Source organism: Peromyscus californicus, unplaced genomic scaffold, assembly GCF_007827085.1.
Source record: "Peromyscus californicus insignis strain IS unplaced genomic scaffold, ASM782708v3 Scaffold_14__1_contigs__length_90479793_seg_2, whole genome shotgun sequence".
NCBI lineage: Eukaryota > Metazoa > Chordata > Mammalia > Rodentia > Cricetidae > Peromyscus > Peromyscus californicus.
Genome location: NW_026294436.1, coordinates 56,483,208 through 56,503,031, shown reverse-complemented (window position 1 = coordinate 56,503,031; position 19,824 = coordinate 56,483,208). Strand labels below are relative to the sequence as shown.

Sequence of the window (19,824 nt, the reverse complement as noted above, 5' to 3'; positions counted from 1 at the left end):
AGGGACTTGCAGTAATGTTTAAAGACCACCACCCGGCAGGGACGGGGAACTAGTGGTTCTAAAGTTGGCTGCGTTTCCATGGTGTCGGTCTGGGAGCCGTGGGGGCGGGCTCACGCAAGCGCCGAGGGGGTGGGTGGGAGGATTCCGAGTGTGGGCGCGCAGGCGCCTTAAGAGACTGTGAAGCCGGTGGCCGGTGGCCGGGCGGCACCAACAAAGATGGCGGTGGCCCTTGCGGCGGGAGCAAGCTGGGCAACAGCTGGGGTTAAAGCTGCAGCCCGGCCCGCGGGGAGGCTGTTCGGGGTTATGAGGGGGTGGCCCTGAGCTGGAGCTGGACCCCGGCTGGCCTCCCCCGCCGCCTCACCGGGGGGCAGGTATGGGCCGGGACGTTATGGCGGGGTGGGGTGGGGGAGCTGAGGGAGGACGGATCCAGACCCCAGAGGACGTTCACCACAAAGGGAGAGGCTCGCGGTGCCCAGCCGGGCCTGGGAGAACTGGACTGGAAGAACAGCATTCTCGGACCGCGGGGAATATGCCGCCGGACCCCATAGCCAATCAGCGGCCTCGGCCTTTCTGCCCTCGAGGGGGGCGGACCCGGGTAAAATCCCACTGTGGTGGGAGAGGTGCAGAAATTAGGGGTCAAATAGTTCGTCCTCCAGCTCAAACCATTGCCCCTTGAGCCCCAATACCAAGTGGGAGCCCAGAACTGGAGGAGGGAGTGGATTGCAAATCACCCATTTAATCGGCTTCATTTGCAACCCAGAGGGGCAAGGGTTGAGGTTGGAAATGATGTCTTTTGGACTGATTCCTGCATCTATGGTCCCAGGTCTGGGGCATATCTCACTTGACTAGCCAGCTATGAGGATTTTTAGGAGTTTGTAGATTATAAGAACAGCTGAGATTGGGACTACCACTGGCTCTTCAGTAAATCTGTATTCTGTAGAGGGGGTGGGGCGTGAAAGGTCAAAATGATGAGCTACTATTCAGTCGTTAGTTTATTCAAGGGATACTAAATATTTTCTTTGTGTCAAACATTGCTAAGTTCTGGGGATACAAGAACTGATTGTATAGACGTGATTCATGCCCTTGGTACATGTAGAAGCCAGCTTGCATGGTAGCCTATATCTTCTCTGTCTTTCTAATTCAAATGCTGACCCTCTGTTCTTCTCAGGTCCAGCCTGCGGTGTCCACAATGCCCCAGGCTTCTGAGCACCGGTTGGGCCGGACTCGAGAGCCACCTGTCAGTGTACAGCCCCGAGTGGGAGCCAAGATACCATTTCCTCCCCGGGCCCGCAGCAAGGAGCGCCGAAACCCAGTTCCTGGGCCGAACTCCATGTTACGACCTTTGCCTCCCAGGCCAGGTCCCCCAGATGAAAGGCTCAAGAAACTGGAGCTGGGTCGGGGTCGGACCTCAAGCTCTCGTCCTAGAGGCCCCCTTCGAGCAGATCATGGGGTTCCCTTGCCTGGCTCACCACCTCCAACTGTGGCTCTGCCTCTCCCATCCCGGACCAACTTAGCCCGTTCCAAGTCTGTGAGCAGTGGGGACTTGCGTCCAATGGGCATTGCCTTGGGAGGGCACCGTGGCACTGGCGAGCTAGGGGCTGCACTGAGCCGCTTGGCACTCCGGCCTGAACCACCCACTCTGAGACGTAGCACTTCTCTCCGGCGTCTTGGGGGCTTCCCTGGCCCCCCTACCCTGCTCAGCATACGGACAGAGCCCCCTACTTCCCATGGCTCCTTCCACATGATATCTGCCCGGCCCTCTGAGCCTTTCTACTCTGAGGACAAGATGGTGAGGACTTGCCAGCACATGTGGTCTCCCTTGCTCATGTTCCTCTTGCCCTAAACTCTCTTGTCCCGATATGGCTTTCCTGTTCCCCTCTCCAAGTCCCTTTGACAACCCCTCATTACACCAGTGGACTCTTCTCCTTTCTGGGGCCTTCTAGATATTATTTTGGGTTGTATGTGATTCTCCAACTTGGTGTGCCATTCTGGTCCCTAGGGAATTAACCGAACTATTTAGAATTCTTCTTCGGGTCCTTAGGCCCGCCCTTTTAAGGCAACTTCTCTCCTAGGACTGGGCCTAGACCTAATTAATCCCCGGGCTGAGGAGAGGCGGGGTTCGGGCACCTGGGCTGAGGAGGGGCGGGGTTCGGGCACCTACTGATGTGGTTACCCATTTCCTGAGCTAAGCGAGCTAAGCTGCTTGCAGTTGGAGCCAGCAGGAGAGGGTGCAAGAAGGGGCCACGGGGGCAGGAGGGGGATTTGGGGGCAGTAAAGTGGGGGTGGGGAGCAGCTGGGCAACCATGCCGGTGCTCGGGGAGTTGCCTCAGGAGCTGCAGCGCCGGCTAGCTGGGCAGCGGAGTAAATGGGGAATAGGTGTGACAGCCATGGCCGAGTCTGTGGTACACTCAGCTGTGATGGGTTTACTACTCATGACTAATGAGGTAGGAAGACCAGTGAGGGAAAGAGGGTCGAGTTGGGGCACAAATAAGGGGGAGAGACATTCAGCAGCATGCTACTGAAAGTGGCAGGTAGAATGTGACCGTACTCTGACCTTCTAGGCTCATCACACACTGCTTCTGGGCTCTGGTCATGTTGGTCTCCGCAATCTGGGAAATACAGTAAGAGCCATTTTCCTGTCCTTTCTCTGTAAAAGGAATGTTAAATGGTGTTGGGGGTGGAGATAACCTGTGGATCTGGGGAAGGCACGGAGGAGAGCACTGAAGCTCGCTCTCTTAAGGCTTGTGGGCACAGACTGGAAAGGTAATGACAGCCCCTGCTGCTTCCCCAGTGTTTCCTGAATGCTGTGCTACAGTGTTTGAGCAGCACAAGGCCTCTTCGAGACTTTTGTCTTCGAAGGGACTTCCGGCAAGAGGTGCCCGGAGGAGGCCGAGCCCAGGAGCTCACGGAAGGTGGGCAACAACTCCTGATCTTCTGTTCTCTTCCCCCAACCCCTTCAGTTCTGTCCCCCCCGAGGCGTATGGTTCCCAGGCCTTCAGCCTGACAGTCACACCCATTTTCCCAGTTCCTCCATTCTGAGAGGTTTTCTAGCCACTGAATCTCCTCCTGCCTGCTCTTCTAGACACTAATCTTTGTATCCCTTCCCCACTTGTCCCATCAACAGCCTTTGCAGATGTGATTGGTGCCCTCTGGCACCCTGACTCCTGTGAAGCTGTGAATCCTACTCGATTCCGGGCTGTCTTCCAGAAATACGTTCCCTCCTTCTCTGGATACAGGTGGGGAAACGGAGGATAGGCTTTCTCTCTGACCAAGTCTGGGGCTGGGGCCAAGCAGGGGTACAGCACCCTTGTTCTGAGCCTTGAGATTTTCTACACTGAGGGAGTAGGGACCCATATTTGGGCAGGGGATACTGTGTGTGGACTAAGAGGGGATCGGTTGTCCATATTCTGTCTGGCTGTAGCCAGCAGGATGCCCAAGAGTTCCTGAAGCTCCTCATGGAGCGGTTGCATCTTGAAATCAACCGACGAGGCCGCCGGGCACCTCCGATCCTGGCCAGTGGTCCAGTTCCCTCTCCACCTCGCCGAGGAGGGGCTCTGCATGAAGAACCTGAATTAAGGTAAGGCTTGCTCCCCCTTGCTCTTCTCTCCAGTAGTTCTGTCAGTAGCACTCAGTCTTCACAGAACTGAGCTAACTGAAACTGGAAATGTAGTACCTAGGGGAGACCCTTTAGCATAGAAAAAAAAATGGCTTGGAAGTACAAGAAGGACAGAAGGGAGGAGGAGGGGGGAAGTGGAAGGATGCAGATAGAGGTATAAAATAGTGTTAGGGGTCACTAAATTGGGAAAGGAGGGACCTTTTATGATGCAATATACCAATGGGGCTTCTAGAGGAAGGATGACATTCTTCCTTTATATATATTTTTTTCTCTCATCTTGGATTTCCCCAGAAAGTTTCTAGAAAAAAATTACTCCTTTGAGTAGAAGTTTAGGGAATGGGCTGGTATGTGGATAGGGAACAGGGCTCTGTGGATAATTTCAATGGCTTGGGGGTACCCAGTATTACAGCCTTCTCATGGGCGCCCCCTCCCTTCCCTTCATCTGTTAGTGATGATGACCGAGCCAACTTAATGTGGAAGCGCTACCTGGAGCGAGAAGACAGCAAAATTGTGGGTATGTAATAGGGCAAAGCAAGTGGGGGTTTGGGCTCAGGAGAAGAAAGAGAGAGAGCTAAGCTGGATGATGAGGATGTGAAATGGTGTGGAGAGTTGGGTGGCAGTGTTGAAGTTAGAAAGGCAGATCCAGCAAAGGAGTGGGAAGAGACAGGATTCCCAGAAAGCACCTTAAGCACCCAACAGTGACTTTCTCCCCTGCCTTTTTGCTTCTATCTAGACTTATTTGTGGGCCAGTTGAAAAGTTGCCTCAAGTGCCAGGCCTGTGGGTATCGCTCCACGACCTTCGAGGTTTTTTGTGACCTGTCCCTGCCCATTCCCAAGGTGGGATTCCAGAGGATTCCGGGGGTGGATGGAACATGGGTTCTGTGACCCACCCCTACGTGTGGGTGGGAACTATGTGGATCTCTAAGCAGAATTGAAGCCTGGATTATAAAAAGATAAAAGATTTTTTTTAAAAAAAGGGGGGGTGGGGAATTCAGAACCTGCTGACCCTTACTTCCCCTTTCCCCCCAGAAAGGATTTGCTGGGGGCAAAGTGTCTCTGCGAGATTGTTTCAGCCTTTTCACCAAGGAAGAAGAGCTAGAGTCAGAAAATGCTCCAGTATGTGGGGGTTTACAATGGTGGGGGACCTGGGGGAGTCTGTCCGGAAAAAAGATGCATGCTTCCTCAGTATGGGAATAACATGACATGTCTGGGTGTGTGTTAGGGTCTCAGATGTGTCATAGTATGCCTGCGCTAAAGGGGAAGGGCAAAGCAATGAGAAACATACTAAATTTATATGTGAATTGGGGTGTCAGAAAAACCAGCTGAGGCGAGAGCACATTGACCTAACACTATTTGCTGTTTATTTAGGTGTGTGACCGATGCCGGCAGAAAACACGAAGTACCAAAAAGTTGACAGTACAAAGATTCCCCCGAATCCTCGTGCTCCATATCCTAATCTTCAAGTTCTTATTTCTCTTAGGATATCTCCCATACATTCTGTTTCCTCACCTTCCTTGAGTTTTCCTTGGGAAAAACCTGCCACCCCAACTTTCTCTCTGCCATCTTTCAGGACCTGTTGGGGGAATGGAGGGTACTGAATTTATCCCTGCAGCTCCCTTAGAGACCCTCAGCCCCCTCCTCCCCCAAATGCTCCTTAACCAGGGCTTAGATCTGAATCGATTTTCCACCTCCCGAGGCTCCATCAAGAAGAGTTCAGTAGGTGTAGACTTCCCATTGCAGCGACTGAGCCTAGGGGACTTTGCCAGTGACAAGGCGGGTGAGTCCGGTGGGCAATGTCCTAAGGACCCTTCAGGAGGGGGACACAGCTCTTGGGTGTAGAAACTGAGCCGCTCTAACCCGCAGGAAGCCCCGTGTACCAGCTCTACGCCCTCTGCAACCACTCCGGGAGTGTCCACTACGGGCACTACACAGCCCTGTGCCGCTGCCAGACTGGTTGGCATGTCTACAATGACTCCCGGTGAGCACGGCCTCTTCGTCAACCCTTGCCCCATCCCACTGCAGCGCTGGCGCCTTCCCCTCTGACAATGCCCCAAAAGATGAGGTCCTGACAAAGGGATAGGTGGAGTCTCTCTCCTGAGCTCTACCCCGGGTACCCTGAGGTGTGGAGTCTTGTGGGAAGGAGGAGGGGGAATACACAGGCGTGACTACAGCCATTCCCCATGTCCTTTTCAGTGTCTCCCCTGTCAGTGAAAATCAGGTGGCATCCAGTGAAGGCTACGTGTTGTTCTACCAACTGACGCAGGAGCCACCTCGGTGCCTGTGACACCGTCTTGAAGCCCTGGCACCTGTGAAGACCTTTTCAACACCCTTAAGCCCCCAGGCTCCCCATTTACCTCAGAGACGTCTATTTTTGTGTCTTTTTAATCGGGGAGGGAGGGTGGTTGTAGCTCCCATTATTTTTTTTATTAAGAAGCACTCTTCCACCTTGTTTCCTGCTCCATGTACAGAGCTCATCAGGCCCTTGACCATGTACAGCCCCCAGAACCTCTGCAATCTCACTTTTTGTGAATAAATTTATTAAGAAAAAGTGATGTTCGCGCCTGTATCTGCGGGAAGAGGGACCGGGGATCCAGAATTTGGTTCCATTGGAGCCTTTCTGGGACCCAATTCGGTCTCTGAACAGACGGGGGCGCTCTCGGAGCAGAAGGGAAAGGACGGGGATGGAGCAGGCCCCACACTTGTGCCCTAGCAGTTCAGTGGTACAAGGAAGACGAACCCTGAGACTTGGGAGGCCGCGGAGAAGCCTCAAACTAGAGTGCAGGCATTGGCACGCCAGGCTGTGCCGGAGAGGGGAACTGCCCCTCGAGAGCAAGGCACCCAAGAAGCCCTGTTGACAAACACTGTTCCCGTTGCCCGGCGGCCCTAGCTCCCGTAGGCCCTGACTGTTGCTAACATCAAAGAGCTGTTTATAGAGCCACCTCCCCACGGATTGGCCTCCGAGTGTCTCTCCCTCCAGCCAAGGCTCATGGGGCCCTCCCTCCAGGGTTCTCCCGGCAGGCCTGGGAAGCTGGAGCTGGGGAATGCTAGCTAGCTCCCGGGTTCCGCTTTTCGCTCTCTTGACCCTGGGGAAGGCAGCGCCGCGTACTGCAACTAACTCTGATTAGGCAACGAACCGGTTAACCTGTTCCACCGAGCGGACTCTGGCAGTGGCTGTACGTCACTGCCAGTCCGGCGTTTTCATTGGTGGATGTATCCAGAGCTGGCCAATCCAGAACCTGCCTTCCAGGACCCACCAATCCTGACGCGGTAAAGCGAAGCGCCGCTGCGGGCCGCCAGAATGGAGTGGACGGAGAGTCGGAGGGACCCTAAAAGTTAGGGGCGGGGATCCCACACTTGAACCTGCTCACCAGCTAAGCCTGGGAAAACCGTGTGCTGCCGAATACTGGGCCCCCCTCGGAGGGGTTGAGCTGGGGAGATAGCGTGGGCGTGGGCCTTATCTGCACACTGACAGGAGACACTGGTGCTAGGGCCTCTCTATCACTCATTTTCTCTGGTTCCCCCTATCTCGTGGGTAAGTCCTGGCCTCTGAACGAAGACCTGACTCTTCCACCAGCACGTACAGGCGCGCCCTGCCTTAGATGCTCACAAATCAGTAAGTGCCCAGAGGTGGGGGTACGGGACCAGTGGGGGTATCTGCAGTGGTAAAACAGGGTGCCTCCAGTTCTGCCCGGTTTCTCCACCTTTCCCCTAGGCCTTACAATGGGCCGGACTGTGATCGTGCTTGGTGGAGGTATCAGTGGATTGGCCGCAAGTTATCATCTGATCCGAGGCCCCTGTCCTCCTAAAGTGAGTCCCCACTAGAACCGGAGAGAGACTCTTTTGATACTCAACATTTCCAGCAAAAACTGGATAGATTTTGTCCCGTGGAATGTGCAGCCCACCCCCCATCCCCAGTCCCTTTTCCCTGCACCCACAGTGTCTCCCTTTTGGTGCCAGGTGATCTTACTGGAGGGCAGCAAGCGTTTGGGAGGCTGGATCCGCTCGGTCCGAGGATCAGATGGTGCGATCTTTGAACTTGGACCTCGAGGAATTAGGCCGGCTGGAGTGCTGGGAGCCCGAACTCTGCTCCTGGTGAGCATCTTGTGGACTGTATAGGACAGGTAGTGGAGGAGAGTCTTCCAAAGGGATAGAGTTGCAGAGGGGAAAGACATTCGTGGGGCCAGTTTTTCCTTAGTGTCTCCTCTTCCTGAGGGCTTCCTGAGAACAGGTTTCTGAGCTTGGCTTGGAGTCGGAAGTCTTGCCTGTCCGAGGGAATCACCCAGCTGCCCAGAACAGGTTCCTGTATGTCGGTGGTGCTCTGCACCCCCTACCCTCTGGCCTCAGGTAACAGCTCATCTCCCAACTGTACACCCCTTCCATTTGTTCCCTGTCAGCCTTTCCGGCCACAGGGATTAAATGAATGAAAATAACCCCCAGGAGCTGGGAAGGAGCTTTCTTTTCACCATGACTTCCTCCATGCAGGGGGCTACTCCGTCCTTCACCCCCCTTCTCCAAAGCTCTGTTTTGGGCTGGGCTGAGGGATTTGATGAAGCCCAGGGGCAAAGAGCCTGATGAGACTGTGCACAGTTTTGCCCAGCGCCGCCTTGGACCTGAGGTGACACTGCTCAGAGGGGGTCTCAAACCTCTCCCTTCCTAAATCAGCTGCCGCGTCTAGGGATGTCCTCTTTCTGTTGTTGGAATCTCCAAATCTCAGTCCCGGGAATAAATGCCTTTTTTCCTTCCCATCCTTGTGTTACAATGGGAACACCCCCCAACACAAACTCTCTCCTTCCCTCTTCCCTCCCAAGCAGGGGCAATGAAAATCAGTCAGGGTGGCTTATTCCTTGGCCCCTCAGACCCAGTCTTATCCTTAAGGTGGCCTCTTTAGCCATGGACAGTCTTTGCCGAGGAGTGTTTGCAGGCAACAGCCGTGAACTCAGTGTCCGCTCCTGCTTTCCCAGTCTCTTCCAAGCTGAGCAAACCCACCGGTCCATATTACTGGGGCTGCTGCTGGGGGCAGGTGAGGGAGCGGTCATTGGTTCAAAGGGTGAAATATAAAGCCTGACAAAGTGAGGCACTTCATACAAGGGGTACTATTTTTGATAGTATATGTTTTGCCTCCTTTTAGGACGGAGTCCACAGCCAGATTCCTCATTAATTCGTCAGGCCCGGGCCGAGCGATGGAGCCAGTGGTCACTCCGTGGAGGGCTGGAGATGTTGCCCCAAGCCCTTCACAACCACCTAATTAGTAAAGGAGTCACTGTCTTCAAAGGTCAGCCAGTCTGTGGGCTCAGCCTCCAGCCAGAAGGGCGATGGAAGGTAGGAGAACCCTCTGGAGTGTAATAAGTCTGTATCGGCGTTACTGGTTTTGTTGTTGCTGATGTTATTTTGAATATTGCACAAATATATTTAGCAAAAAGTCTCATATGAAAATGTACATGACCCAATTTTATACCATAGGAAAACAGGCCCTCTGGGGAGGGATGTGGACTTCTCTGCTGAACATTCCTTTCTTTAAACTTGGTCCAAGACTTTAAAACATGATGGTACTGTTTCCCCATATGATTACCATTCTAATATTCTGGTGCCTACTAGTTGCCATCTCTACGTACCTATCAGTCACAAAATTCATAAAGGCACCAAAGCCCTGCAGTATTCCTTGGACATATCTGCCACCTTTTAATGTCTATGATAACTTCTTGTCCATAAATTTCTTCTGCTGTGGAGTGAGCGGGGAACTGAAGAAATAGCTCAACATTTAAGAGCACATACTGCCTTTGAAGAAGACCTGGGTTCAGTTCTCAGAACCCACATCAGGTGGCTCATAACTGCCTGTAATTCCAGCTCAGGGGCTCAGGCAACCTCTACTGGACTCCACAGGCACCTGCACTCATGTGCACACACACACCCTGTGTCACGATCTTTGAGTGGTTTGACCAGGTCAGGGCTGATAGCACTGGACTTACTGTTTTCTTGCCTTAGAGAAGCTATTTAGATATTGGCTACCTCAGGTTCCTAGGCTTTATTTGTGAGCCTTCCTCAAAAAGCCCTTAGGTATGTGAATAGTAGCGCTTGTGAGTGTCTGGGGACAGGGAAAAGACAACCCACCTTCATTGAACATTTCAGAGCAGCCGCACTGGCCTCCTTCTGGATTATACAGAGGATTTTTGTTGTTCAGATGGCACTGTCATTCATATTCTTTATCTTGGGTCAGCATACAGACTTTCCTGTTTCTTGGGTACCTGGGAAACTAAGAGTGAGGCTGCAAATCTCACTTACCTATAAAGTCTTCATAACACCCTCTCTCTCAAATGTTATCACTCAGGTGTTTCTAGGGGACAGCAGTCTGGAGGCTGACCACATTATTAGTGCCATTCCAGCTGCAGGTAATGGAAGAGTCCCTCCCTTTCCCTAACCATCAAGAAGCAATGCCTTCCTATGCCAGCAGGGCCACATTGGGTTCCTGAACTGGTCATCCCTGAGGGATTCCTATAGACAAAGCTAGCCTAGTATGAATGCCTCTGCCTGGTCCCCAGTGCTCAGCAAGCTGCTCCCTGCTGAGGCTACACCTCTCGCTCATGTCCTGAGTACCATCACTGCTGTGTCTGTCGCCGTGGTGAATCTGCAGTACCAAGGAGCTTGTCTGCCGGTTCAGGTATGAGAAGGAGGAGGAGGAGGAGAAGGAGGGGAGACAGAGGCTCAGTGAGAGCCCTTCCCTCCTGATTCATAGGCATCTTCCTCTCCAGGGATTTGGACATTTGGTGCCATCATCAGAAGACCCAACTGTCCTGGGAATCGTGTATGACTCAGTTGCTTTTCCTGAGCAGGATGGGAACCCTCCACGCCTCAGAGTAACTGTGAGAGAAGCAAACTTGGCTTATGGTGGGGTTTCCTCTGTGCCCTAGCGTAGGCAAGTGCAGGATGGTCAATGCTGTGTTTCCTCACAGGTGATGCTGGGAGGCTACTGGTTAGAGAGACTAGAAGCTGATGGCCATGACCTGTCTCCAGAGCTGTTCCAAGAGCAAGCACAGGCAGCAGCTGCTACGCACTTAGGACTGAGGGAGCGGCCGAGTTACTGCTTGGTCCATTTACACAAGGTGAGCTGAGATAAACTCTTATTAGTTCCCTGTTGAAAGCAAGGACTGACGTGCTTATCAGAAGGTCAGCCAAGGCCTTGGAAACCAGCAATGAACTTTCCCTTATATCATTAGTTCCCCGTTTAAAGCAAGGACTAACATGCTTATCAGTAGGTCAGCCAAGGCCTTGGAAACCAGCAATGAACTTTCCCTTATACCTTATCTCTCCCTAGAACTGCATCCCTCAGTATACACTAGGCCACTGGCAAAAACTAGGTAAGCTGGGGAAGCGGCTGGGCTGAGGAAGTCAGACCCCAGCTATATAGCATTCCTGTCATCCTTCCTTACCTTTCAGAGTCAGCTCTGCGTTTCCTGACTGCTCAAAGGCTGCCCCTGACTTTGGCTGGAGCTTCCTATGAGGGGGTCGCTGTCAATGACTGTATAGAGAGTGGGCGCCAGGCAGCACTGGCTGTCCTGGGCACGGAATCTAACAGCTGATCCCCCCTCTCCCGCTCATGAAAATAAAACTTGCTGGAATTTGGTCTTGCTGTTCTGTCAACCTCCAGGCTTGTTGGGGCTGGGGTGGGGTTGCGGGGGGGAGGATAAAGTGGTCTGGAATACAGAAAGCATCAGCAAAGGTGAGACTAAGTCCTTTATTAGAAAAGGTATCAAAATCCCAGCCCCCTGGGCCAAGACCAGAGGAGCTACTCCAGCACTGGCAGGAAATGCCCTGGTAGGGGCTTCCTCCACCAGAACAGCTTCTTGGGAACCATAAATAGAATAAATATTCACAGAGGTCCCAGGAGAAGCCAGGTCACTCTTGGAAAGGAGTGATGTCCATGGACCAGGAAGGGGCTTGGGGTCCAGCCCTGCTCCTACCCCGGGGGCCGGGGACTCCTAGGATTCGTCACATAAAACGACATCAAGGATTCACAGTCATAAGCCCTGACAGGTGGCCCCTAGAAAGAGGAACCTCCAGGTCTAGAGGAGCCCAGCTCCAGTCTAGCAGTGAGGAGAGGTCCCTGCCCCCCAGTACAGCACTAGGGTTTAGTTCCCTCACATCCCTCCGAAAGCAGTGAGGAGCAGAGGGCGTGGGGAATACGACCCCTCTGATTCGGTTTCATGATTAAAGTGGACAGAGAAGGATCAGTGTGAACCGTGGGGAGCTGTGTGGTTGGCAGTAGGCGGAGGGCCAGGCCTGGCCGGGGGTCGGCGATGCAGCATCTCTTGTCGGAAGGCCTGGGAGGAGCCCGGTGGGTATCGGGGACCAGAGGGAGCCCGAGGACCTCGAGGGTCAGTCCCAATGTCTGCAGTGATGTTGGTATAGAGAGGACCCAGCTCTCTAGCCAGCAACTGGTATGTCAGTGAATTCATTCCATCTTGTGTCCAAGAATTCTGGGTACGGACCAGGAGGTCAAATCTGAGGGTTAAAGGTTTAAGACTAAGATCTAAAAGGAACAATCTGGGACTTTAGGGGCATTTAGGAGTTTCCTGAAGAGAGGAAAACTGGGACCCCCCCCCAAACCCATTCCCTTCCTACCTGTGGGGGTTTTCCTCATTGCCTTTATCCCCTCTGTGCTTCACCATCTTATAGTGCCCCACAGAGGTCGGGGGTCGGGAGATCTTCATCCCAGCCAGGCGTACCCTATGAGAAAAGGAAAGGAGTCTTGGAGGAGCTAGAATGGAAAAAAAGTTGCTGGCAGGTAAATGAGAAAAGTAAAGACCATCAAGGAAGCGATGCCATCTGCCTGGCAAGAACCGAAAGATCAAATAAATCAAAACTGCCAAGTATGAGAAGGCCGGAGGAAATCAAATAGAAGAAGGTGAGTTGTCAGGCAAATCTAAGTCCGCAGGGCCTAATGCCAGGAGCCCTGGGGCCTTACAAGAACTGGCAGAGGTAGATAGGTCACTTTCAGACCTCCTTTTTAAATGGCTCCTGGCAGTTGCCCTTGAAGTCTTGGGAGGACAGAGAAAGGGGCCATTTTGTCTAAAGCATAGAAATGGCAGACCCAAACTCAGCCATCTCTGCCCTCTTCCCCTTTGGGCATTGAAAGTGGGGCTTACATATGCGAGACACACACGTGACCACCGAGCTGCACCCCCTAGGCCAGCAAGTCTTACTTAGAAATAGTGTCTAAACTCCCCGACTCCTTTCTACCTGCTGCCATGTGTAAAAGAGAAGAGCAGAAGCAGACAGGTGACCAGGACCTTAAAGAAGCCCCAATCTGGGCTGGAGAGATGGCTCAGCGGTTAAGAGCACCGGCTGCTCTTCCAGAGGACCTGAGTTCAATTCGCAGCAACCACATGGTGGCTCACAACCATCTATAATGAGATCTGGTGCCCTCTTCTGGCAGGGAATACTGTATACATAATAAATAAATAAATTAAAAAAAAAAAAAAAAGAAGCCCCAATCTGAAACACAGAAGCAAGAGGGGGAGGTACTCTGACAAAGAACTGAAAAAATACATCTAGAATTATTTTCAGGGTGTAAAACACACACACACACACACAGATGAGACTTCACATAAAGATGTCATTACAGGGGACATAAGGGGAGGCAATGGATCCAGCATGCCAAGCTCAAATACACTGCACACGAAACTGGTTCACTGGAGGCTAAAGGTAAGAAAGTTTCACATGCTAAGAAATGAGGTGGCATTATGTCAGTCAGCCCCCCCCCACACACCTTTATTTCCTTTAAAAAAAAAGAAAAAAGTGATTCTGGGCTATATGGAGCAGAATTCCTCTCCCCCATTCTCACAGAAGTAGTCTCCACGTAAGCCTATCAGAATGCAGAACTAACCTGTCTTTAGGCCCCTTCCTGAGATCTAGAATTCCGTATTTCCAGGTGATTTTACCTCTTTTCCCAAGAATATAACCAACCAGGTCTATCTAGAAAATGGAAATTTGACAGAATGGGCAGCAGTGGGCAAAGCCTGTCCTGAGCAGACTAAGGTCAACGGGAAGGAATGGGCTCAGTGCAGAACCAGGAAGTTAAAGATTTGTGTCGAAAGACTGTGGCCAGGGTTTGGGAAAGAGGTGTGGCAAGAAGTCTGACCTGGTGGCGATGTCATCATCCTCACCACCCCAGCCCCAATATTCATTGGGGAAGCCATTCATCTTCAGGTACTGGTCAGGAGTGAGGGCCGAAACCCCACCGAAGTACTGGGGGTACGGGAGGCTAAGGAGAAAAAGATCCTTGTAGTTCACAAATTTGGAGCATCAACCCTACCCACAATCCCCTTAGCTCTCATCCTCCTGCAAGGTTGGTCTCCCTGCTTTCTAGTACCCTTCTATGCCCTCTACCTGTATCCAAACTTGTTCATGGCAACAGCAACATGGCGAGGTCCCCGGGGGTCGCACACATACAGGTTATGATCATTTTCTGGAAGGAGGTCCACATCATGTAAGAACAAGCAGTCCCATTCTTCATCACGCAGGGCTTCCCGCACCCCAACATTCAGGAGCTTGGCTCTGTTAAACGTTCCATTTCCAGCCTAGAAGGTAACAAAGGGGACCAGGCTACGCACGGAGAAAGTAGGCAGCATGCATGCTGAAGGAAAAAGAGGACCATCGAAGTGGCATATGGGGCCGGCCCAGAGAAGGGAGAACAAGATAAACAGCTGAGCACATTGGTACCTGACTGTAATTCTAGCACTCAGGAGACTGAGGCAGGAAGATCTTGAGTAGACTATAAACAAAACAGGGGCTAGAGATGGGGCTCAGTCGGTAGAAGCTTATCCAGCAATCATTAAGGCCTGGGCACAGTCCCCAGCACCACACAAAACCAAGTATGGTAGCATGTGCCTATAATCCCAGCAGTGGGAAGGTGGATGCAGGAGGAGCCGAAGTTAAAGGCCATCCTCAGCTACATAGTAAATTCTAAGGCCAGCCTGGGCTACATGAGACCCTATCTCAAAAAATAAAACAAGCCGGGCGGTGGTGGCGCACGCCTTTAATCCCAGCACTCGGGAGGCAGAGCCAGGCGGATCTCTGTGAATTCGAGGCCAGCCTGGTCTCCAAAGCAAGTTCCAGGAAAGGCGCAAAGCTACACAGAGAAACCCTGTCTCGGAAAAAAAAAAAAAAAAAAAAAAAAAAAAAACCAAATACATATTTGTTTTGCACATACATATATGCAGGCAAAATACACATAAATAAATTAGTACAGTTTTAAAAAAAATTGCAGAACTAGTATTTTAGCTCATCCTTGGCCAATTCCAAATTTGCATAAGCCACAACAAAAGAAAAATCATAGAAAAATATAGGAGAGTAGGAATACCCTACCAAAATAGGGAAACAGACCTAACAGAATAAGCATGGAAGTAACAAAGCTGAAGAGCAAGGCTTCTCCATTATCTATTGTCTGATCCTCTTAACAATTATCCCACAGACCCACGAGATGAGAGAAGAGGCATTTATTTGAGGCTTCCTTAACATCAAAGAAAGAGTAAGGAGCTGGGCAGTGGTGGCTCACATCTTTTTTTTTTTTTTTTTTTTTTTTTTTGGTTTTTCGAGACAGGGTTTCTCTGTGTAGCTTTGCGCCTTTCCTGGAACTCGCTTTGGAGACCAGGCTGGCCTCGAACTCACAGAGATCCGCCTGGCTCTGCCTCCCGAGTGCTGGGATTAAAGGCGTGCGCCACCACCGCCCGGCGGTGGCTCACATCTTTAATCCCAGTACGTGGGGGGCAGAGGCAGGTGGATTTCTGTGAATGTGAGGCCAGCGTGGTCTACAGAGTGAATTCCAGGAAAGCCAGAGAAACCCTGTCTCAAACAAAACAAAACAAAACAAAAGCAAGACTAAGCTGTAAAGTGGGGTTGTTACCTGGTGGATGACATAGATGCCATATGCAAGCTGCTGGCGCTGTAGGAAGGGGTGCAGGTGATAGAGCAGCAGCCGCAGGTGGTGCTCCCTGGCACGATGGGGCACAATTATGGCCGTCCGGGAACGTGGCTCACATTCTGCAGGACGGTACCGGCCCCCTGGTTCCACCCGGGGATTCCGCTCCACAATCTCTGCTAGTGATGGCACTGGGCTAAACGATACTGACACAGGACCCACTGTTGGTAGGAAATGGCAAGTTCAGCAATCGGAGGCACAAGGAGAAAATGGGTATCAGAATCTGAGAACACCTCTGGCCAAAAAGCCTGATTCTGGGCTCACTTCCCCAAGGGCTCACTCATCAATCTACCAAGCCTTGGATTTCCCTCATTAAGCCAGCTCCACAAAGCCTAAAGCCGCAGGCAGGCTCCTTACCTTAAACTACTTACTTTCTTATTTTAGGGTTCTAGATAACTCTCTCTTGTCCCACACTGAAGCTACAGGAGAAGAGCACAAGGACTTCTACCTAATAAAGCCAAGACTCATCTACAAGAGAAGTTATTCCTACCCTGGGGCATGAAGAGCTAGCTCATAAAACGGGCAGGCGGTGGAAAGCTTGTGACCCAAGAGCCTAATCTGCCCTCTGAATTCACAGGCCACTCTCTCAACATCAGCCCACCTTAGAGCGCATTAATCTAAGTCTCAATTCATGCCAACCCAAGACTCCCTGCCCCCACACCTCGTTCTCTTCTTCACCTTCTTCCCTCTGTACTCACCTAAGAAAGGAGATCTCTCTGGACAGTAAGGCAGAGCTTGAGCTGGGAGGGCCCCTGCAGCTACAGGGGCCCCAGGCAGGTGACTGAGGTTAGTATAGACATCATGGGGATGAGAATAATCAAACGTTGGGCCCTGGTCCCGACCAAAGAGGGCACTAAGGCTTCGGAAGCCCCCTAGTGACAGATACATCATAACTGCCAGCTGGGAGCCCACAAGCAGGGCCAATGTGCAGGGCCTCTCCAGCAGCCTCCGCAACATCCTGCCGAGGGCTAGGGAGAGAGTGAAGGGATTTCTGGAAGCAAACCGGGAGGAACAGAGCCAGCCAGCAGAGACATCAGCAGGGAGAAGAGGAAGAAAAACAGGCAGAGAACAAAGTCACAATAAGGAACACTGTTATAATCAAACAAGGAGGGGGGGAAAAAAAAACCCAGAAGGTAACCAACCACGAGCAGTCCGTATACAAATCTCTAAAGCTCAGGTTTCATTTTCATCCACTTCACCCGCTTTCAGTCTCCACCCTCAAGAAAGCTTACATCATTCAAGTCCCAAGTCCATTTCAGAAGTTTTTAAAGTCCCTCCAGTCTTACAAAAGAACAGACACACACACACACACCTGTGTTCAAGCTGTCTTCTTCCGGATCATGGGGGCTCCAGGAGGTCCCCGGGGAGCAGAGATGTGAGGCATTATCTAAAATTGGAACTGTCACGGAAGACAGAAAAAGGCATTCCAACAGCCAATCTGGGACCAGCGGGAACAGAAGTGATCAAGGAGAGCCAGTCACCTGTACAGCAGAGATCAAGATCAGGAAGAAACAACTTGCCCATCACGGGAGGTGCGGGGAAAGTGATTGGAAAAAGAGACGACGCCAGGTCGAGTCTCTCTCAGGCTACCTGCAGTGGAGCAGCAAGTGTCAGGTCTGTACCTAACCCTCTACTTACTCCAACAAAACGAGTTTGTTCGGGGGAGTGGGGGACAGGGAAATGAATGGAGGCCAAACTAGTCAAGAGGCAAGGCAGTTGTGACAGTACCTTGGAGTGGCCTAGAAAACAGAGTAAAACAGGAAACGGGTTCTTTCTGTTCTTCACGTCCCAGGGAGCGCCTCCGCAGGTGCATGACCACCTGGGAGCTGCGTGCAAGCAAGCAACCCTGGAGCGTGGCCCAGAGAAGGGTGGGGTGGTGTCCTCTACCTTTTCCACCTTTCTCCAAGCCTAGTGGGGGTGGGGAGGAGAGGTCTAGGTGAACTGAGAGCCAGGGCTAGGGCAGAGTCGGCCCAGGTGTCCTGGCTCACCTGGAAGGGCGTGGCCAGCGCTGTGCGCGCGCGGGGGATGGGGATTAGAACCTCATTCTTCGCGGGCACGCCCATCCCACCACCAGTCTCTCGGGTTTGTCCCTACCGTGCATCGTGAAGGCAACCGGCCCGTGTCCACATTTCCACCCGAGACCCTGTCTGTGCTCAATCTGGATTTCCAGCCTTTACCCAGAACTTCTCCTCCCCACCCCCCGACCTCCCGAACCTTTCTCCGAGGATTCTCTCTCCAAGGTCCCAAGCCCACCATACCTGGTCTGCTCCCCGTCGTCACCGCCACTCGGACGGCCGGGCAGGTATCGCCGCAGCCATCTTGGAAGCGGGCGCTGGGGGCGGGGCCCGCGTCACGGGGCGGAGCCTCTGGCGGGCAGGCGCAGGGGCCCGGCACTGCCTAGCCTGCTAGCCCCGTGGCCGGTCTCCTGCATCGCCGAGAGGCTCGCTAAGGTCGCAGAGGAGTCCTAGACCCCGGCGCTTCCTCTCCACCTTAGTCTCCTAACGAGGTTCCGCTGCTCACCTCAGAGCACAGCAGCTCAAAGCCCTTGTTTCTCAGTAGGGCGGAGAACCAGTTTCTGATGCATCGGACGACCTCACCCCAGGGTAGGCTGAGCCCTTTTCCCCAGTGTGTCAACCGCGCCTCCTGTAGCCTAGTGCTACTTAGTTTCTCTCTGTATTATCGCACAAGCCTTGAAATGCAAAGTTGGTTAACAATGAAACAGAGCATGTGGACGAAAAGGCAGAGTCGGCTATGATGTAAACATGCTTTCCTAGGTAGTAGACTAAATTGGATGCTACAACGATGTGCAAGATGTTTAATCCTGTGGCTTCTACCAGCCCATAGCTTATTGTTTCTTAGAAGCAAATGTTCAGGCCAAGAAAACAATAAAAGACCAGTAATGTACGGTGTTTGCCTCAAAAAGCGCACTGTCTCCTGTGTGTGTTGGGGGTGGGGTGGGGTGGGGAGGAGACAAACAAATAGTACAATGATCATGATGACCCAAAAGGACACCTCATTCACATGTGGCTATCCTGGGCAAGCTTCTCAAAATTAGTCATGTCTAACGGGAAGCCTGAAGGAAGGACTTGTCTACAGCATACCTTGCTTTAAACATTGTTTTCATGAAAGTTGTTTTACAACTCCATATAGGTGAGTAACCTGCACGAATTCTGTCTAGTAAACACCACTTGGAGAAAAAAACAAAAACAAGTATTTGTCTCTATTTTCTCATTCAATTTCATATTCATCTGTAAACGTGTGTTCTGTAAAGCCAATTCCTTCATGAGTTAAACACTATAAACATATGTTCCCCCCCTCCCCCCCAGACAGGATTTCTCTGTGTAACAATCCTGTCTGTCCTGGAACTCAATCTGTAGACCAGGCTAACCTCTAACTCATACAGATCTGCCCACTTCTGCCTCCCAAGTGCTGGGATTAAAGGTGCATGCCACCACCACCCTGCCATGTGTTCCCTTTTTATATGGCTATTAAAAAAGACTTTGTGGGGGGAGGGGTTCGGGACTGGCTTTCTTTGTGTTGCCCTGGCTGTCCTGGAACTCAATCTGTATACCTGGCTAGCTTCAAATTCAAAGATTCACCTGCCTCTGTCTCCTGAGTGCTGAGACCAAAGGCATGCTGCTGCTGCCGCCACCACCACCACCACCACCACCGGGTAGGATTCTCTTCTTAACCAAGAGTTAGACACACTCTGCTAGGCCCTCTTTTTAACTAGATCTTATCTTTACCCCTATTTTGGTCCTGCCCAAACAGTTTTAGCCAAAAAGAATCCTACCAAACCAGATAAGCAAGAGTTGTACCACCATCATCCCCTTGCTACCCGATCACCCCCATCTGCCTTCAGCAAGAATCCCGTCAGGTCAGTTTGCCGAGGACCCCTCTATTCGTGATGTCATTTTGAGGCCAAACATAGACTCATTTGACTCACTGTCAAATTCCCACAACCCTGTTCTTCCTGCCTCCTTCATCTTTTCTTCTTACAGTCATCCTGAATGAAGTCTCTCTTGCTGCTCTAAGTGTCAGAATATAGCAAGTATGGATGCTGAGATTGGCGACTGGAGCACTCAGCAGGTGGTGAAATATTCTAAGCACAGGAAAGTAAGATGACGGACGACAGGTAGAAGCACTTGATGCCAAACCCAAAGACCTGAATTCAATTCCTGAAAACCACTGGTAGGGGAGAATCTACTCCCACAGGATATCCTCTGACTCCACA

General features: G+C 51.8%; 3 protein-coding genes across 8 annotated transcripts; 2 read left to right on the top strand and 1 right to left on the bottom strand.

Annotated features, from left to right (window-relative positions):
• Positions 1-163: 163 nt before the first annotated feature.
• Positions 164-6,168, top strand: Usp21 (ubiquitin specific peptidase 21). Its single transcript, XM_052737606.1, has 13 exons — positions 164-371; positions 1,169-1,789; positions 2,562-2,621; positions 2,792-2,912; positions 3,125-3,236; positions 3,422-3,577; positions 4,066-4,130; positions 4,350-4,453; positions 4,646-4,732; positions 4,985-5,056; positions 5,279-5,393; positions 5,480-5,594; positions 5,810-6,168. Exons 2-13 carry the CDS (start codon positions 1,190-1,192, stop codon positions 5,898-5,900), a joined length of 1,698 nt encoding a protein of 565 aa, XP_052593566.1. The 5' UTR covers positions 164-371; positions 1,169-1,189; the 3' UTR covers positions 5,901-6,168.
• Positions 6,169-6,882: 714 nt separating this feature from the next.
• Positions 6,883-11,234, top strand: Ppox (protoporphyrinogen oxidase). Of its 5 annotated transcripts, none has more exons than XM_052737597.1 (13): positions 6,883-7,229; positions 7,329-7,423; positions 7,574-7,708; positions 7,845-7,960; positions 8,099-8,231; positions 8,492-8,636; positions 8,745-8,935; positions 9,942-10,002; positions 10,153-10,271; positions 10,363-10,473; positions 10,564-10,713; positions 10,926-10,968; positions 11,048-11,234. In XM_052737597.1, the coding sequence occupies exons 2-13, from the start codon at positions 7,337-7,339 to the stop codon at positions 11,188-11,190; spliced, it is 1,434 nt and encodes a 477-aa protein (XP_052593557.1). In that variant the 5' UTR covers positions 6,883-7,229; positions 7,329-7,336; the 3' UTR covers positions 11,191-11,234. The 5 variants fall into 5 exon arrangements, with proteins under 5 accessions (XP_052593557.1, XP_052593558.1, XP_052593559.1 ...); XM_052737598.1 differs by having other exon boundaries at positions 7,299-7,423; XM_052737599.1 differs by lacking the exon at positions 8,099-8,231 and having other exon boundaries at positions 8,578-8,636.
• A 92-nt stretch (positions 11,235-11,326) lies between these two features.
• On the bottom strand, positions 11,327-17,980 carry B4galt3 (beta-1,4-galactosyltransferase 3). Of its 2 annotated transcripts, none has more exons than XM_052737593.1 (8): positions 17,849-17,980; positions 16,903-17,071; positions 16,289-16,581; positions 15,516-15,751; positions 14,000-14,190; positions 13,752-13,874; positions 12,233-12,337; positions 11,327-12,112 (listed from the first exon to the last, which is right to left on the bottom strand). In XM_052737593.1, the coding sequence occupies exons 3-8, from the start codon at positions 16,545-16,547 to the stop codon at positions 11,839-11,841; spliced, it is 1,188 nt and encodes a 395-aa protein (XP_052593553.1). In that variant the 5' UTR covers positions 16,548-16,581; positions 16,903-17,071; positions 17,849-17,980; the 3' UTR covers positions 11,327-11,838. The 2 variants fall into 2 exon arrangements, with proteins under 2 accessions (XP_052593553.1, XP_052593554.1); XM_052737594.1 differs by having other exon boundaries at positions 16,289-16,558.
• Between the last annotated feature and the right edge of the window lie 1,844 nt (positions 17,981-19,824).

Bases quoted from the DNA above. Each gene is read 5' to 3' on its own strand.
- Ppox (XM_052737597.1), top strand. From the start codon at position 7,337: ATGGGCCGGACTGTGATCGTGCTTGGTGGAGGTATCAGTGGATTGGCC. The intron at 7,961-8,098 runs GTAACAGCTCAT...TCCTCCATGCAG, and splicing joins CCCCTACCCTCTGGCCTCAG to GGGGCTACTCCGTCCTTCAC. The intron at 10,969-11,047 runs GTAAGCTGGGGA...CTTACCTTTCAG, and splicing joins AGGCCACTGGCAAAAACTAG to AGTCAGCTCTGCGTTTCCTG.
- Usp21 (XM_052737606.1), top strand. From the start codon at position 1,190: ATGCCCCAGGCTTCTGAGCACCGGTTGGGCCGGACTCGAGAGCCACCT. The intron at 4,131-4,349 runs GTATGTAATAGG...GCTTCTATCTAG, and splicing joins AGAAGACAGCAAAATTGTGG to ACTTATTTGTGGGCCAGTTG. The intron at 5,394-5,479 runs GTGAGTCCGGTG...TCTAACCCGCAG, and splicing joins CTTTGCCAGTGACAAGGCGG to GAAGCCCCGTGTACCAGCTC.
- B4galt3 (XM_052737593.1), bottom strand. From the start codon at position 16,547: ATGTTGCGGAGGCTGCTGGAGAGGCCCTGCACATTGGCCCTGCTTGTG. The intron at 15,752-16,288 runs GTGAGTACAGAG...TCCTACCAACAG, and splicing joins AGAGAGATCTCCTTTCTTAG to TGGGTCCTGTGTCAGTATCG. The intron at 13,875-13,999 runs GTAGAGGGCATA...TTTTCTCCTTAG, and splicing joins ATGAACAAGTTTGGATACAG to CCTCCCGTACCCCCAGTACT.